This window comes from Solanum dulcamara, chromosome 12, assembly GCF_947179165.1.
Source record: "Solanum dulcamara chromosome 12, daSolDulc1.2, whole genome shotgun sequence".
Classification (NCBI taxonomy): Eukaryota; Viridiplantae; Streptophyta; class Magnoliopsida; order Solanales; family Solanaceae; genus Solanum; species Solanum dulcamara.
The window spans coordinates 27875575-27894616 of NC_077248.1; the positions used below are offsets into that span (position 1 = coordinate 27875575).

The 19042-nt window shown below is 40.8% G+C and overlaps 1 protein-coding gene across 2 annotated transcripts in view; it reads left to right on the forward strand.

The window, feature by feature from the left end:
* LOC129877564 (dynamin-like protein ARC5) overlaps positions 1 to 17778 on the forward strand; it is a 34173-nt gene extending 16395 nt beyond the window's left edge. Inside the window, exons 12-18 of one of the 2 annotated variants that reach the window (XM_055953084.1) lie at positions 5669 to 5731; positions 5854 to 5954; positions 7487 to 7544; positions 15558 to 15621; positions 15736 to 15908; positions 17082 to 17246; positions 17335 to 17778. In XM_055953084.1, the coding sequence (XP_055809059.1) occupies positions 5669 to 5731; positions 5854 to 5954; positions 7487 to 7544; positions 15558 to 15621; positions 15736 to 15908; positions 17082 to 17246; positions 17335 to 17409 (699 nt within the window). In that variant the 3' untranslated portion in view covers positions 17410 to 17778. Of the gene's footprint in view, positions 1 to 5668; positions 5732 to 5853; positions 5955 to 7486; positions 7545 to 15557; positions 15909 to 17081; positions 17247 to 17334 lie in introns of both variants that reach the window. The other variant, XM_055953083.1, reaches the window with a different exon arrangement.
* Positions 17779 to 19042: the final 1264 nt, after the last annotated feature.

A 19042-nucleotide genomic window follows, 5' to 3' on the forward strand; every position in this document is an offset into this window, starting at 1 on the left:
AGTCTGTAATTTCTAATTGTCATCTGTTATGGAGTTAAATCATCTGTAATTCATATATTCTAGGTGGTGAATTGATTCAACTCTCAGCTAAGTTTTGTAGGGGTAGGGCTAGACAAGTATTCTAAGTTTCTTAGGGGTAGGGCTGGACAAGTATTCTAAGTTTTGGTGAGAGAATCCGTATCTCAAAGAGAGTGACAAAGATTAGTTGTTCCTTCTAGAACTCAAGATGTGGCAGGTATGAGTCTTATGATTATAGTACAAGGGTGAAAAGCTTGCACCAACATAACACCTCTACCAATTACTGACCTTTAGTTGTATGTTGGCACAGATGGAAATGGGTAGGGCATGGGTTGAGTCTTAAAAGATCCATATTCCACTTTTAAAAGCTGTCTATGCTTATGCTACCCATACCAATGTTAGGTACTAAACTCTTAATGTAATCCTCCTCCTATCCACCATGTTATCCCAAACTTGTGGGTAGGATTGGTGAGAATATTTGCGGGTACAATGAAAACTGTCAACGTGTCCAAATGTCATGACCCAAAATCCCAAGCCGTGATGACACCAACCCAAACTTCGTAGTCGCATCAGTTACACTACTAAGTCCATTTTTAGAAACTGTAAAAATGGAAGTAAGATAAAAGCCGATAGTAGAGTCAATACAAGACATTCATAATATAGAAAGTGCAGAAATAAACGAACGCTATCTAAAACCTGATGTCACCAGTGCAAGAGCCTCTAAATAGGATTACACTCTCAATACAATTGTCTGATAAGAAAAGATAGAGATAAAACAAAAAAGGGATGGAGTTCGGTGCTGCGGAATAACCAAGCAGCTCACACCGAATACTCCAGACTATCACCAAATGGATGCAAGATAACCTACCACTTGTATTTAGGACAGATTCTGCACACAAAAGGTGCAGGAAACAAGGGTGAGTAGGAAAAACACGTGTGCTCAGCAACATCGTCGACCGACCCTAAATTAAGCGATGGTGAGGGTTGGTCTTACCATGCTTACCTCCACGCTTCTCAACAATCATATCAATCATAGATATGGATAATTCAACCGGTAAATGAACAAGATAGTCACAATTCTCAGAAATAATCGGAAATCAGCAAGTTAAGCAAGTATATTCAAATGACCTCAACCAAACAGGCAAAAAACGATATCAAGTAAGGTAACCAATCCACTGAAATGCTGTGGAATACAAGTAATATGAGATGAGATGCAAGGTCCAATGCACCAGTACACACACGATCCTTCTGTAGGTAGTTGTGACCCATGGGGGACTAGCGCAGTCCATGTACTGCCCCCGAAATCCAGTCTGTAGATCCATCGGGTAAAATAGTATCATCACTCCATCCAGAATCCGGTCTCCCAGCCCATGGGGGACTCATGCGATCCATGTACTGCCCCCAAAATCCGGTCTGTAGATCCATCCGGTAAAATAGTATCATCACTCCATCTAGAATCCGGTCTCCCAGACCCATCGGATAATCACCATATCATCTTTCCTTATGGAATCCAATCTTCTAGACTCATTGGACAATAACCAAAGTATATTATGCATGAGACAGCATATGAAAGAATGATAAAATGCTAGAGATACAGAATACATGAACAATATACGTAAAATGCCTTTCAACCAGTTCATTACTTCAATTTATAAATAATAAGGAGTGATGAGTAACAATCAATTCAGCAAGTCATAAATCAACTAAAGAGCTCAATTAATCAAGTTCATAACACCTACTGACACCATAAATCAGTCAAAGTCAATCAAGAATCTGTCTTTTGGCTATATCATGACACTGGTTCTTGCATAAGTGCTCGTCATCTCACTTATACGGGACCCCCTTTACCCATTTCCCCGCAATCAAATAATCCCCAACAAACACTTCATAAGAGTCAAGAAAGTCTCAACTTGCCTCAAGTACGAAGCACAAATGATCAAATTACAGCCTTGTCCTTCCTCAAAGCCTCTGAATTACTTCGATCTGCTCAAATACGCAATCTATGTAAGTATGCGAATCCCTAGACACCCCATTGATATACTACCATCCCTGACCCAAAATGTCAACCCTGAAGTCAACATTGTAATTTTACTTCAAAATCAATTTACCCATAACACAAGGGTCTCAAATCTCAAATTTCATATAAAACTGAGTTGGAATCAACCTCCAAATCAACGAAATACAATTTTTAGATCTAGGATGAAAATCTCCCATTTCTAATATCCAAACACAATTATAAAGATTAATAATCAATTTAATGGTTGGAAAATACCAAAATCAAAGTTAGAATCTTACCCCAAGACAAATCGTGAAGATCCCCCTTGAAATAGCCTAAAACTGTGCTCAAGAGCTCCTAAAATCATGTTAGGAACAATGAAATCGAAATGGAGAAAACAATATCTACCAGGGGCCCTTCGCAATTTTGACCACTAACATCGCCATTGCGACCCTCTCAAATGCATTAACACCATCGCAAATGTGAACTAGCTGGCCCCATCCCATTGACGCAAATGCTGATCCCACCCTTCACAAATGTGGACCTTGCAAATGCAACACCCGCGTCGCAATTGCGGAACCCAAGACCAGTAAACCCTCGCAATTGCGACAAGACAGAAAAGTCCACATATTGCAATTGCGATAAAAAGCATCACAATTGCGATCACACCAGATATCGGCTGAGTGGGAACCAACCTTGTCCAAGGATTTGGAATTGACATCGAAACTCATTTGGGATTCCCCAAGCACAAACCAAAGCAAATCACTTCTACAACACATTCCGAACCTGTTGGAATTATTAACACTGATTCGAGGTCGTCTTGACCAAATGTTGACTGAGGTCAATTCTAAACAAATGAACTAGAAACCTCACCAATAGCCAAAACCACTTCTAAGCACCTCGGGATCCATGCAAAACATCCGACCAAGTGATAAATCATTCTCTGAAATTAATGGAATCGTCAAAATTCAAATCTAACCTCGCTAACCCAAAATATTGACTTTGGTCAAAACTTCTCAAATTCCAAATTTCCACAACTAGAATTCTCCGAGATGCATTCGATCACATTGGGAGCCATGCTACACATCCCTGCAAGTCATAAACAACAAAAGAAAGTTGTGGAGAGGGTCAAATTGGGGAAAAGAAGTCTAAAGCACAAAACGACCATACGGGTTACTGTGAGAAATATTGGAGACAAATATTATTGAATTGTGTCTACATTAGTGTCTATAAATAGACACTACAATACGATCCTTTACCAAGTAGGATACTATTTATTAGTCCTATTCCTATTCTAAGTAGGATTGTATATATACCTATTCTAACACTTCTCCTCAAGCTAGTGCATACAAATCATATGTACCTAGCTTGTTACAATTATAATTAATACGAGGACTGATGAGGGGTTTGGTGAGATATTTGCAAGTTGATCACCTGACTTCACAAAATTGACAGTCAATCTCAATATGTTCAGTCTTCTCGTTAAATACTAGATTTGATGCATAATGCCAGTCAATATCAATGTGCTTAGTCTTTTCATGAAATACTAAATTTGATGCATAACGTCGATAAAACACAGAGTGATTAAATTACAGTGTTGAACTTCCTAAACGAAGCTTGAGAATACTATTTCAGATCATAGAGAGACTTACACAATCAACATAAAAGGCTACTAGACCCCCGAGCAACAAAACTAGGTGGTTTCTCCATATAGACTTCTTCCTCGAGATCATCATGGAGACAAACATTCTTAATGTCTAGTTGATTAAGAGGCCAATGAAGAACGGCAACCATACATAGAAAACCGCGGACATATGCTATTTTTGCCACAGGAGAGAAAGTATCATTTTAATTCATCCCAAATATTTGAGTATACCTTTTTTTTTGGCAAAAGTAAATTTAAAACTGAAATCTCTCTGAAACAATGCAATGGTTGCTGGAAAGTGCTTGAAATCTGGTAAAATATATATATATCATCTCGAAATCTATAGATGAGTAGATCTTAAATAAGAAAGTCACCGTAAAACTGACCGGAACATTCTCATGTGCCAGATTATTAGATTTGATGGCTGAAAGTGGCCATAATTTGAGCAATAAAATAATATGGGTAGGGTCGAAGTGATAGTACGACTCTACTGAGAAAGAATTATATGAGTGGGATCGAAATGATGGCATGACCCTATTGAGAAAGAGAATTATATGGGTAGGATCGAAATGATGGTACGACCCTACACAAATCAGATTTGAGGAATCGCCGGAAAGACGCATGGAACTACCCCAATCAAATCTGAGGATTCATCGGAAAGACACGCTGCTATGCAACTCAGATATGAGAAAGTAGTTCGGAAAAATCCACGGTACTACGCAAATTAAATATGAGAAGTAGTCCGGAGAGATGCACGGTGCTATGCAAATCAGATATGAGAAAGTAGTCACCAGAAAGATGCACAGTACTATGCAAATCGGATATGAGAAACTAGTCACCAGAAAGATGGCACATACTGCACAAATTAAATATGAAAAAGCAGTCAACGAAAAGATGGCATGGTGCTACACAAATTAGATATAAGAAAGTAGTCACCGGAACGATGGCATAGTGCTACACAAACATTGACGGATATGGGGTGGACACAAAACAACCCTAGAAAGTCACCGAAAATTGACGCACGATGACTTGTCTGTCTGAGTTTTCTTCCCCGGAATATGGGGTTCATGCATATATCATTGACCCTACTTTTATTAAAATAACCATTCGTCAGATGGGCGGCATATATGGGTAATAGCCTCCGCTAGCGGCAGAAGCTCTTTGATTCTCTACCAAGATCGTAGAGGCTCTGATACCATGTGAGAAATATTGGAGAGGAATATTTATTAAATTGGGTCTCTACATTATTACATTGAGACCCTATTTAGAGACACTACAATACGATCCTTTACCAAGTAGTATACTATTCATTATTCCTATTCCTATTCTAAGTAGGATTGTATATACCTATTCATATTCTAACAATTATATCAATGTTATATCTAATGAAATAAAATACCATATACACCTTGCAGGTAAGTTAGATTATGCAGGTTAGCGATATAAAATCTTCACTGCATTCATATTTTTTTTTGAGTAAAGGGTAACTACACCGCGTTCATATTTGCAGTGGATACTTGAATATCAATCATCACCACCTGCTAAGCCACCTCTTTTTCCAAAACATCCCATATGGATAGAGTCTGTGAGAAATAGATCCATATATTAACTATGGGAGTCAGTTTCTCAAATTGTGCATGTACCCAAAAGAAGTTGGGATTTGTAATATGGGCTGAAACTGAGCTTAGTTAGGGAAAAAAAGAGAATGGTGTCGCAAATTTTTAATTGTCCGTCTTTATTATAGCTTGTAACAAACATGTAATTCCCCAATATGAAAGATTCATTTTTAATTGGAGATATCAAGAGCTGTGCATTAGTTCTGATATGTTGCAAAATGATTTGATGAAGTTCGCTGGAGAAAATTCGTTAGGAATTAAAATACTCTTCTTTTGGCATGATACAAATCTATAATATTCTAATTTTTCTTGCTTTTCTATTATCATTTCATTCTTCTTATTACTCTCCTATATTTATGTAACCTAACCAAGTCTGCCACCGTTTGCTTACAGTTGGGTTGCAGACTATCACACATTCTGAAACGGTTACTTCCAATTGCTGTTTATCTTCTTCAGGTACAAATTACTTTGTATTGCTTGTTTGCTGTTCTTCCCTTGTAATATTTGAAGATTCATGCAATTAATGTCATAATGTTCCTCTGAAAACTAATACTTTGATGTTTGACTTGTTTCCATAGAAAGAAGGGGAGTACCTGAGTGGCCATGATGTATTTTTGAGGCGTGTAGCAGATGCCTTCAACAATTTTGCAGAATCCACTGAAAAATCATGCCGTGAAAAGTAAATGCTTTTCTCCATTTATACTCTCATGTTCAAATTACTTTTCCCAATTATCGTTGTGTAGAATAGCTTGTGGGTGTTCATAAGGTTATTCTGCTTAACTGTCGAAACACAAGTAACTGGTAAAGTTGCTGTCATGTGACCAGGAGGTCACGGGTTCAAGCCTTGGAAACAGCCTCTGGCAGAAATGCAAGGCAAGGCTGCGTACAATAGACCCTTGTGGTCAGGCCCTTCCCCGGACCCCGCGCATAGCGGGAGCTTTAGTGCACCGGGCTGCCCTTTTTTCTTTTATTGGATGGTTATCGTAAATGTTTTAAAAGGTGCGAGCTTGAGGTGAGGTGTTTTACCTGATACACAGCGAGGCGCAAGCCCGTGATTCTTTAATTCCTAATATTTTATAAATTAATATAATAAAATAAATAATATTGAAAAAGATAAAATTGCATATAAATTATAGAAATTTTAAGAAAATACAAAAATAAATGAAAATGTACATAGAAGTGCTACATCTTAAAACATTAATCACAATCAATAATTGACTAAAAATATAGTAAAAATTGGTCATCTCGTAAACTAATCCGACTTTTTTTAAAAATAAGTAGAAGTTTATAAATTAACTTGAAAAAAAAGGCGAAGAAGGAACATGCAGTCAGAAGCATCGAACCATAGCAAGTGATGAAGGATAATGTGTTTTTGCTTTGTAGTTTGCACATTGACCATTTTTCACCTTTACCCGGTGAAGGACGAAGAGAAAGAACAAAAAATAGGGCTAAGAATAAAAAATATTTATATTTTAAAGTTTTTTATCGTCTTCAAATTTAATAACAAGTTGAATTTTGTGTTTTTTGGTATTAATTTAAGGACTTGTTTAACAATTTTAATTTTAGTTAGGAGAGGTTTTCTGGGCTGACGCCCCAAAACAAAAATTCGCTGTATGCCTAAGTGTACACCCAGGTTGATGGGGCTTACGCCTTACAGTACTTTTTGCCCCCACAGATCTCCCCTATGCATTCTTAGTGTGCTCTGCCCTGAGGCTCACCTCAAAATGCCTTTTAATAATTGGCAATAGTGAAAATGATTTCCTTGCCCCCCTCCCCCTTCCCCTTCTTTCTATTAGTTTTATTGTAACTTTTATGTTAAACATAAAGTGGTGTAAACTTTGTGTTTGAATAAAGTGACTTCTATCTTGGTAAGCTTGTTATCTCTGTTTTCTTTTTTGATATCACCAGGATCTAAATTTCAATCCTTGTCATTACTAACTTTTGTGTTTCCAGATATCCCAGCGAGCTTAGCAGTTTATTAGAGTGACTTCAAAATCTCTATCCTTGCAATTTTAGATTAACCTAAGTGGATGTGATTCCAATTATGCTTTCTTGGTTTTGTATTTCCTCACCTTTTTGCAGCATGAACTCAAAATTCATTTCTCATGCTCACAGAGGATACTTCTCATGTGCATTTCAGATATGCCAAGAAAATTGCGTTCAGTTCAGCATTTGATTAATATCGTCTTTTGTTGTTTATATGTGTTCCAGGTGCATGGAAGATTTAGTGAGCACCACTCGCTATGTGACATGGTCCCTCCACAATAAGGTCAACTTACTGCATGTAAATTAGAATTTAATGGTTGTCGACCCATGAACTATATCTTTTATCTTTATCAAAAATTGAACTATATCTTTTATCGATCTTTAGATGAGGTAAAACATAGTGGCATCTAATGGTCCTCTGTGCACCCAATGGTGTGGCCTAGTGATTAATGAAGTGGTTGAAAACCCTGAGATCTCAGGTTCAAAACTCAGTGGAGACAAAAAGACACTAGCTGATTCTTCCCATCTATCCTAGCCTTGGTGGACAGAGTTATCTGGTACTTGTTGCTGGTGGGAGGTGACAGGTATCCCGTGGAAATAGTCGAGGTGAGCGAAAGCTGGCTCGGACACCACAGTCATCTAAAAAATAAAGTTGGTCCTCTGCATCACAATCTGATCCCTCGAGTCATGATGACACCTACTATAACCCACCAGTAAGTAAGCCAACTTGAATCCCGAAACTGCAAGTAATGAGATTAAGGGTAGAAACTAAATCAGAAATAAACAATTTACAGAAATTATAGGAGAATAAGCGTAAACAAGCCAAAAAATATATATAAATACAAGATCCCTCACAGAATTGAAGTCACGTGTACAGAGTTACTACAAAACGAATACAAGTACCAAAAGTGGACCATAGAAACAAGACTTGTCTCAAAAAATAAAAGACTAGTCATTATATACCGAAGGAGACGGGTAAGATCCAGGATGCAATGTGCTCACCCTCGTCTTCGAATTAGATTGGTACAAGCTTGATCTCAACACTGGTAGCTGGTGCTCGGACCCACATGTAGAGTGGAGTATGAATACCAAAACAACAGGTACTCAATAGGCATCATAGGCTGACTAAACATGAAAAGTAAAAGTAATATGAAATGTTAGAATTTAAACACAATAGAGATAAAAGGGCTAGAAACAAACAGGAATGCACACGAGTGTACTAAGAACAGAAAGAAAGAAGGTAGAACTAACTAAACCCAGCTGGCCCACATAAGCCCACAGGGTACACTCGTGCACAAGTTAAGTAAAGCCCAAACGGGCCCCCATAAGCCCGATAGGTGCACAGAAGAGCTACGAACCATAAAAGAACCAAAGGTACTTCCAAGATTACCACGATCATTCACGAACTTGAACTGAGTCAACTGAGTGCCAGGGACTTCAACCACGCCAGAATAGGAGCCAAAGACTTTAACCAAGGTGAAGAATGAGCCAAGGACTCTAACCAAGGTTGGAGGTACGCCAAGGACTCTAACCGAGGCGAAAGATATGCCAAAGACTCTAACCAAGGCGGAAGATATGTCGAGCACTCTAACCAAGGCGAAAGGTACGCCAAGGACTCTAATCAAGGCAAAAGATACGCCAAGGACTCTAACCGAGGCGAAAGATATGCCAAGGACTCTAACCAAGGCTGAAGATAAGCCGAGGATTCTAACCAAGGCTGAGAGCCAAAGCAGGGACTTTAATCGTAACTCGGTGGAGTGAATCAGGGACTTTAACCAAGAGTAGAGACGAGTCGGCTAGATTTAGGATCAGCGGCTAGACGAATGTTAAAGGGAGAGTCCCAAACCACGTGCCATCAATAAATCACTCCTAGCCCTAACCAAATCCAACCTGTATCAACGAGCGACCTTGGAACAAGAACCAAGCACACAATAGCCAACGGAAGGAGGGGATTATGGATAAAAGGTCTCCAATGCTGGGTTACTGCATAGCTAATGCTCAGACTATCAGATCCAAGTCTGCTATATTAGTCTACGGGGAGCTAAGCCATCCGAAGCAACATTGGAGAGATTTTAAGATCTATCGGCTCTAAACTACGCAAGTCTATGGCAAACACTAGTCTAAGCCTAGACTAAGACCAAACATGCTCAACATTAACCAATAAACACATGTCAAACACACCACAAGGTAAGGATGATCAAGATAATGAAACCAACATGTCAACGATCCCGGAATACCCAAAATATGTCTAAAGCATGGATTCTAAGAAGCTAGACATGAGTAGCTTGATACCGACCCCAAATTCACACAAATCAACATACATTTAAACATTCAAGCTCAATCTAAAGGTCGGGAAGCCGTAGCCTACCTCTAGGTTGAACGCGCGCACTCCAAATCACGTCTCCAAAGATTTTTCCTTCCGTACAGCCTTTGAACGCTGCCAGTTATCAAAAATTGGACCACAACGTTAATACAGTTGTTTAGACTCTAAAATCACATACAATAGAGATAGACCAATTTTGGAGCCTAAAACGGGAATTTGGAACCTGCGCCGGAAATTCTGGAACTAACTCCATTAAAAGGTCCTTATTAGCTCGCCGAGCTTGTGTCCCAAAATGGAACACAATTTGGAGCTCGGAACAGCCCACATCAGACATGCAAGGAAACTAACTTAAGAACACTATTAAAGGCCAAAGAGAGGTCTAGGGGGAAGAGGATTACCTTCAAAACAATGCTACAATGCTTCCCCAAGGGTACCCACACAATTCTCCAAGAATTTCCAGCAACAAGCAAAATCCCTCTAGAAATAGGCTCCAAATCTCTCAAACTGATTCCCAAACTTAGAGAAAAAGACTCCCATAAATGGGTCTTAACAGACCCCAAGTGTTGCAAAAGCAATGACTAATGTCGCTAAATCGACGGGGGTCAAAGGGTGTGCCTCGCTAAAGCGAGCCCCTGGCTGCTAAAGCGGCTGGCCCTAAGCTGGCCAGCCTCGCTTAAGCGCCACTTAAGCGAGGGCCGCTAAAGCGGCGGCACCGGCACCAACACCAGGCTCCAAAATTTGGCCGTCTCAAAACTCTCTGACAGTGTTCTCGGGATTTGTTCAAAATCCCGTGCGCGCAAATGAATTATGCTACCCTATCAAATTTGACGTTCCAGACTCAACGATGATGTCATAATTTCCAATCGAGGTCGTTCCGACAAAAAGTGGGTCCCACACCTAAGTGTCGGATTTAGCCAATTCCACAAGTGGCCTCGAGATTAGACCGAAAGCCTCAGAAGCCCACGAAGGGTCTTTCTAGACCAAGCTCGACATTTCAGAGCTAACTGCGCTGATGAAATTGTCATTCAAGCACGTTTTTCAAGAATATTGACCAATGTCAAACTTAGGCCAAATCTTAAAGGCTAAAAAGCCTAATGGCTCAAAATTGCACCAAAAGCGTCTCACTCGACCCGACCATTCCTCTAGCCTAAAATGACTCTTCTGGCTCTGATGGAACAGTCAAAATTCCATTCTAAGGCTGTTTACCTAACATTTTGGCCGAAGTCGTCTATTGAAGTTTCAAAAGCTCCAGAACACATAAACAGACATAAAACCCAAACGAACGACCAGACGACCCAACAATCAGTGCCAGCAAGTCATAAATGACTTGGGGTCTCTATAGGAACGCTCTAAACGACGAAAAGAAGGCATTTACACAAAAATGACTTGAAGGGTTATCACAATAACCACTACTTAAAAGGACAACTTTCGACCACGAAAGTAAGAGTCAAGAAGTACCTGAGGCTCAAATAAGTTGGGGAACTGCTCCTGCATCTCCTGCTCGGTCTCCTAGGTAGCCTTCTCGACTTGGACGATGCCTCCAACGGATCTTAACCATAAGAATGGCACTAGAACGCAACCGTCTCACATCTTTGATTAGAATGACAACTGGCTCCTCCACAAAGATTAGACGATCATCCAACTCAACTGAATCATACTGGAGCACATGAGACTCATCTAAAACATACCGACATAGCATCAAAACATGGAAAATCGAATGGATAGATGAAAATATTGGAGGTAGGGCTAACTCATAAGCGACATATCCGACTATCCTCAAAATCTCAAAAGGCCCTATATACCTGGGCTAAGCTTTCCCCGCCTCCCAAATCTTATCACGCCCTTCATAGGCTATACTCGGAGGAATACTCTGTCACCAACTGCAAACCTCAACAATCGACGCCTACGATTAGCATAACTCTAATGTCTACTCTGAGCTGTCTTGAGCCTATCCTGAATCACCCTCACATGATCTAGGGCCTCCTAAAGCAAGTCTGTACCACACAGCCTATGCTCCGTAGACTCAAACCAACCAACTAGAGAGCGACAATGCCTACCATAGTGCGCTCTGACTGGCCATCAGTCTACAGGTGGAAAGCTGTACTAACTTTGACACGAGTGCCCAACTCCTCCTAAAACGTCCTCCAAAATCTGGAAGTGAACTGAGAACCTCGATCTGAGATGATAGATAGCGCATCATAAAGACAAACCACCTCCCGAATGTAGATACGAGCTAGCCTCTCAACACTGAAGGAAGTATGAACGGAAAGGAAGTGTGCTGACTTGGTTAATCGATCCACAATGACCCAAATATTGTCAACACCTCTAGGAGTCCGAGGCAATCCCATAATGAAGTCCATGGTGATACGCTCCAACTTCCACTTCAGAATGGGTAATCTCTAAAGATCGCCACCAAGCCTCAAGTGCTCGGCTTACACCTGCTGGCACCACTGGCAACGGGACACATAGTCTGCTATATCTCGTCTCATGCCACTCCACCAGAAGTGCTGTCTCAGATTGCGATATATCTTTGCTATGCCCGAATGGATAAAATATCTAGAATCATAAGCCTCATGAAGGATCAGATGAATCAAACTATTTGAATCTAAGGTAGCTTGCCCGGCATCACCTCGCAAAACCCGCTCTTAGAGAGCTACCAAGTCCTTATCCTCAAACTGACGACTACAAATCCGATCAAGAAGAGACAATCGAACTCCCACATAAGCCAATACCCATCTAGAATCTGAAATGTCCAACCGAATCATGCTGTTGGCTAAAGAATGGATGTCTAAAGCCAAAGGTCGCTCCAAAACAGAAAGGAAAGCTAGACGATCCTCAAATGCTGCTCATGCTCTCTCCTGCTCCGTGAGTATATATCAATATGTTATCAACGAAGACTATGACGAAGGAATCAAGTTATGGCCTGAAAACACGGGTCATCAAATCCATAAGGCAGCAAGGGCATTAGTCAACCCAAAAGACATCACTTGGAGCTCATAATGGCCGTAACGAGTCCTAAATGCGTTCTTAGGGATGTTCGCCGCCCTAATCCTCAGCTGATGGTAATCGAATCTCAAGTTAATCTTAATAAACACTACGACACCTTAAAGCTGATCAAAATAGGTCATCAATATGAGGCATATGATAATAATTCTTCACCGTCACCTCGTTCAATTGCTTGTAGTCAATACACATCCGCATAGTACCGTCTTTCTTCTTCACAAACAATACTGGAGCACCTCGGGGGATACACTCGGCCAGATGAACCCCTTACCTAAGAGGTACCGAAGCTTAACACTGAGCTCCTTGAGCTTTGTGAAGGCCATACGATAAGAAGGAATTGAAATAAGGTGAGTGTCAGGCTCTAAGTCAATGGCAAAGCGAATATAATGCTCCATGGGAAGGCTTGGTAGGTATGTAGGAAACACATCCCCAAACTTGCGGACAATAGGAATTGAATCAATAGAAGGGACCTCCCTACTCACATCTTGCACATAAGCCAAACAAGCTAAACATCCGCTAGCGACTAACCTCCGAGCTCAAAGAAAAGAGATAACTCCAATCGGTGTGTGACTACAAGAGCCGTGCCACTCTACCGGTGGAATACTGGGCATGGCTAATGTAATAGTCTTAGCATAGCAATCCAAGACCGCATGGTGAGCCGATAACCTGTCCATGCCTAGAATCATATCAAAATCCAACATATCAAGCAATATAAGGTCAGCTCGTGTGTCTCGCCCCTGAATAGTCACCAAGCAAAATCTAAATACCTGCTCTACTACTAAAGACTCACCTACTAGGGTCGAAACACGCAATGACATCGCCAATGGCTTAGAACACATACCCAACCGAGGAGCACAATACATATATACATATGAAAAAGTAGAGCCTAGGTCAAATATAGCCAAGGCGGGCTGATGGCATAAAAGAATCATACATGTGATCACATCGTCCGATGCCTCAGCCTGTGCCCTCGCCGGACTGCTTAGAAATGGCCTTGAGCACCTCTACCTCGAGCATCAACCCTACCACTTGACCTGCCTCCTCGGTGACCACCCTGACAGTGCTGACCCTGGCCTCTGCCTATAGCTGGAGGTGCTTCGATTAGGGCTGGTCAAGCTCCATGTGGAGCTGGTGCAGACATCCCACACATATGGAACTCCCTAGATCAATGGACCAACACCCCACAATCATAGCACCCTGATGAAGATCAGCCTATAACAAATGAATGGCTACCACGACCTAAAGCACTCGACTGTGAACCCCCTTAGTTCTGACTCAGGTTGGCACTAGAACCACCCTGATGGTGCTGATAACCCTCTGAAGCATGTAGGGAGTCTTGAACAGGCCGACTAGACCGACCCTGCTGAGACCGCTGGCGGGGCCTATCATATGAGTCCCTGGGCCTAGGACGGGACTCGCTGTAGCTACCCTCATGCTGATCCCTCTTGTCGCGGCCCTCATGGGCTTCGTGACGGAGCAACTCAAGTGTACGAGCATGGTCAACTACATCCAGAAAAGAACGACCTGCCAAAACCATAGACTGGGTCTCAATCTGAAGTTGGACTCGGACAAAGCACCAAACTCTCTACTCCTTAGTAGGTGGAATCATAGTAGTATGAAGGGAGAGCTCGTGGAACCTAGCCTCGTATTCAGACACAGCCATGGAGCCACGCTCCAACCTCGAGAAATGATCGTGGAGCCGATCTCTAGGCGCTCTGCGTGATGAACTTGACCCAAGAAGGCCTCCGAAAACTCTGTCTATGACATTGGTGGAGACCCAGCTGGCCTGGTCTACAAGTATGAACGCCACCACTATCTGGAAGGTCCATTAAGCTGATAAGAGGTGAAGTCGGCTCTTCATGACTCCACCAAACCTAACTTGTGTAGCTGCTCTCGGCAAGTAGTGAGAAACTTGTGGGCATCCTCCCCAATCGCCCCAGAAAACCTCTGCGGTGACAATCTTAGAAACACCCTGAGCATCTTCTGCTCCTGTAGAGGCGTGACTCCGTCCATAATATTTGGCCAAGCGGCGTCGGGTGTCAGTGGCAGCTGAACCTCTGGAGCTGCAATTGCAGGCTGACCCTACGGTACTGGCATAGCTGGAGCTGGGGCTGGAGCCTGCTGCATACCCCTTAATACAGTCAGAAGCTGAGCAATGGCGGCCTGAAGGTCGGGAGCTATAGCTGGTGCGGGTGGTGGCCTGGTCCCGGCCCCACCGCCTGTGGAGGCACATAAGCTGCCTAAGGCTCCACCTCCGGCTCCAGAGTCCTCTCTATCTCGGGCCGGTGCTGCAGCCCCCACTCGACCTTGAGGTCGGCCTCTACCCCTAGCTGGGGCTCTGTCTGCAGGCTCGGGTGCATCACCCACGGTCCCTGCACCACGTGTGCGAGCTATCCTATGCAAGAACAAAACAAGTGAGATTCCATGAAACCAATTAGACACACACTGCATGAAAGCGACACAAAAAGAGGAAATCTTCCTAACGACATCCTGTAGCCTTCCGAAGATAATTTATGGACGTCTCCACACCGATCCGCAGGACTCTACTAGATGTTAGCTCTATACAAGTGAGACCGGTGAACCTGGGGCTCTGATACCAACTTGTCTCAATCCGAACCCTCGAGTCATGATGGCACCTATTATAACCCATAATAGGTAAGTCAACCCGTATCCCCAAACTACAAGTAATGGGATTAAGGGTAGAAACTAAATCAGAAATAAACAATTTACAGAAATTACAGGAGAATAAGTGGAAACAAGCCAAAATATATTGACGAAATGAAGGCATTTACACAAAATGACCTGGAGGGTCATTATACTCTGTCTATTGATTTCTTTTTTCCCTCTGCCTGGTCTGAGTCCCTAGTGGCTGACATGCATTATTTGCTTTGGTAACAACTCGTTCGTTGTTTTCCTCTTATAAATCTTTACTGGTCTTATCTATCTGCATATGTACTGTTATCTTTTCAGAATCGGGCCGGATTACGTCAATTCCTAGATTCATTTGGAGGATCTGAACAGTCTGCCATTATTGGTAATTCCACATCTACTGGTCTTTCTCAAGATTTGTCAACTGCATCTGTAGCCAGTGATAACAAGCAGGATGTTAAGCCCAGGACAGATGTAAAGCTTAGTCATTTGGCTTCAGGGAATGATTCAAATATGAGTACTCAGACAACAGAGACAAGATTGGCTGACCTTTTAGATAGCACACTTTGGAATAGGAGGCTTGCTCCTTCTTCTGAAAGAATTGTTTATGCATTGGTTCAACAAATATTTCATGGCATAAGAGAATACTTCCTGGCATCAACAGAACTAAAGGTACACTTTTCTGAGCAGAACTAAATATTCATGGCTACAAAGATATTTAACGGTTTGAGATCTGAATGATAATAGAAATAATATGCATTCATATGTTGCGGAAACAAACAATCTTAAATGTTTATTAGTCTATTTTAAATAAACCCCTAATTTATGAGAACCCAACTCATAAATCAGGATCCAACTAAAATTCGTACCCGCTTGGTCTGATTGCCCCATCAAAAAATATATTGTTTTCTATTTATGTAAAATTTGCTATCAGTTACCTAATGTTTAATTGTCTTGTTCATCCTTGTTTTTAATCTCTTCCTATTTAGGATACTAGGGACTATCCCACCTCACCAGGTTTTGCTGTTGAGTTTTGATGTGAATATAAAGTTACCTTTATCGAAAAAAGGATATTAGGGACTCAAACTCGGAATGAACTTACATTACATGTTCATATTCTTTTGATTTGTATTATTATCATGGGGGGAATGTATAACAAATTTTTTCTATATAAATGTGGTCGTCCTTTTCTGTTTCGTCGTAAGTTGAAAGAAAAATTAAAATGTAAATGGTGGGCAAAAAGAGAACTGCGGGGGGGGGGGGGGGGGAGTGTAGAGAGAGGACTAACTTTTTGTTGTTATGTTAAATATGGAACTCAAAATTAGGCCAATCATATGAGGCCACATATTAAATAATTTCGAATTAGTTTAACAGAGAAGGGCCTAAAATGCCCATGAACTATGGGATTTGGTACAATATTGCCCTACATCCACCTTATGAGTGTGGGCCATTAGAAATAAGGGTATTTTTGGTCCGCAAGGTAAACAAAGGGCAATATTGTACCAAATCTCATACTTCAGGGGCATTTTAGGTCCTTCTCCATTTAATCCTTTTAAAAGAAAACTGGCCTTAAGCCTTAATCCCAAATAAAGTGTTGTTCATAATATCTTGTTTTTAAAATTCTAGTAGTTATATGTAAATCTGAATCATAACTAATTTGCTAATCAAAGTATCAGATACCAGCTTGGACCCTATCCGTAGAGGTTGCATCATCTTTCAGTATGGAGAAAATGCAATTCAATTATGTGTTTAGCATTTACTTAATCAAAAATCATTTCATATTAAGTTTTGTTGCTTCAACTTTCTTCTTTTGTTTGTATTCTAAGAAATTGTTGTTATCTGCAGTTCAACTGTTTTCTCCTCATGCCTGTTGTTGACAAGTTACCTGCAATGCTTCGTGAGGACTTAGAATCTGCTTTTGAAGATGATTTAGATACTGTTTTTGACATCACGACCCTGCAGCATTCAGTAGTGCAAGACAAGCGGCAAACTGAAATTGAGCTAAAAAGGGTATCTATTCCATTCTCCTTCCTGTGTAATTGCCAATCTTGGAGTTCTTTCTCCCTTTTGGTTTTTTAAAAGTTGACAAAATTTGCAGGTGCAAAAGCTTAAAGAGAAATTTCGCTACATACACGAGCAACTTAATTCACAGCAGGCCATGTTTGGGCAGTAACTAAGTCATCAGATGTTGATGTTTCCTGAAGGGTGCTAAATGCAAGACTAATATTCTGTCATTATGCCTTCTGAATGCATGCTTCATTTTATTAGATTGAAAGAAGAAATGACAATACATCCTGTACACGATTGAAGCTTTTATTATGATTCCCTTATTCACATCTGAAGACTGTTAGATTAACCAAAACCTATGTACTAGGTAATTGCTTGAGTTATGCACTTCAATTGGTTTTTGCCGTTTATTTTGTTAAGGCTGCAAAATGACTTCATCCTATAATCTATTACTCACTAGATGATATTATATGATGATCCATTGAACAGTATAATTTAGCAAATGGACATGCATAACTTTTACTTTGCGGGATTACACTGGATTTGTTGTTGTTATTGTTGACATGTATAACTTTCTTTGTGTCCGTGTTCTATTTTTCGTGAGAGCCTCTTAGCATAACATAACTCTTGTGCTCTCTTTATCAGTATGTACTTGGGAAAAAATCTCCTTCATCAATAGTATCAGCTCTTGTTATCTTCTTTGGGAGGAGAAACATAAAAGATGAGAAGATGCCGATGCTTGTGTTTCTGAATTATCTTGATACGACTGTGAGTTACTCTTATCATTTCTTGCAAATTAAACCTCTTAGAGATCTCTGAGGAATGGGACCGGAAGAGCACTCAACGGCTTCCAACAAAAGGTAGCTGGAAACATACGTCATGTCTCTTGACTAAATATTGTTGTCACAAGCAAGTAATGAACTAGAGTTGGCAAAAAAAATGGCTGGAAACGCCGAGATTCAGTGTCAATTATCATGTCTTAATCGATAACATGTAATCATCTTTTTCTCAGTTATAATCTGAAATCCTCTAAATTTTACTTTTAACACTTGGTTCGAGGAAACCACACTCATACCTTGGACACATTACATAGCCTAACTTTAAGGGTGTTTGAGAGACTATCCGGAAAGAGAAACCTAGTTAAGAGACTATTGATGAGAATATGCTGGTAAGGTGTAGTTTACAGTATTCTAGTTAAGATAGGAGGACATGTTATAGAACTTCCAAACCGGTTCTGCTAAATTGCTCTTTTTTCTGTGGCTATGACAATCTGGTCCTCTGAACTTTGTCAATGTCTCCTATAAAAAAAGGGCAACTTGATGCGCTAATATCACGATCCGGACTAGGGCCTAGCTGTGACACGGTGATTGGGAACCCGAATGATCCCAACCAAGCCTCTTTGCATACATCGCATTCATAAGGTAAGATAAAACATTATAAAAACAATCGAAAGAATAATCTCAAACATGGAAGTCTAGAAATGACAACGAAATCTCAATTTATATATCCAAATGGACTATATCAACTCTATGTCTAAACATGCCTCAATCATACTAACATAGGTGGGGGCATAGAACAAGCTACTAGCTTCCCAGTCCAGAAAGACACGTCTCAAAATAGTAACATAGTCTAGAGGTAACAAGAAAATAAAAGCTCTATAGGTAGTCCCCGAAGAATGAGGATTTACTAAATCAAGTGAATAAATCTTCTATCTAGCCACGAGAGTGTGTAGGGTGATCGTCGAGCCCTACATTATAACACAATGTAGACAAATAAAAGTATGCGTTAGTACTTTGAAT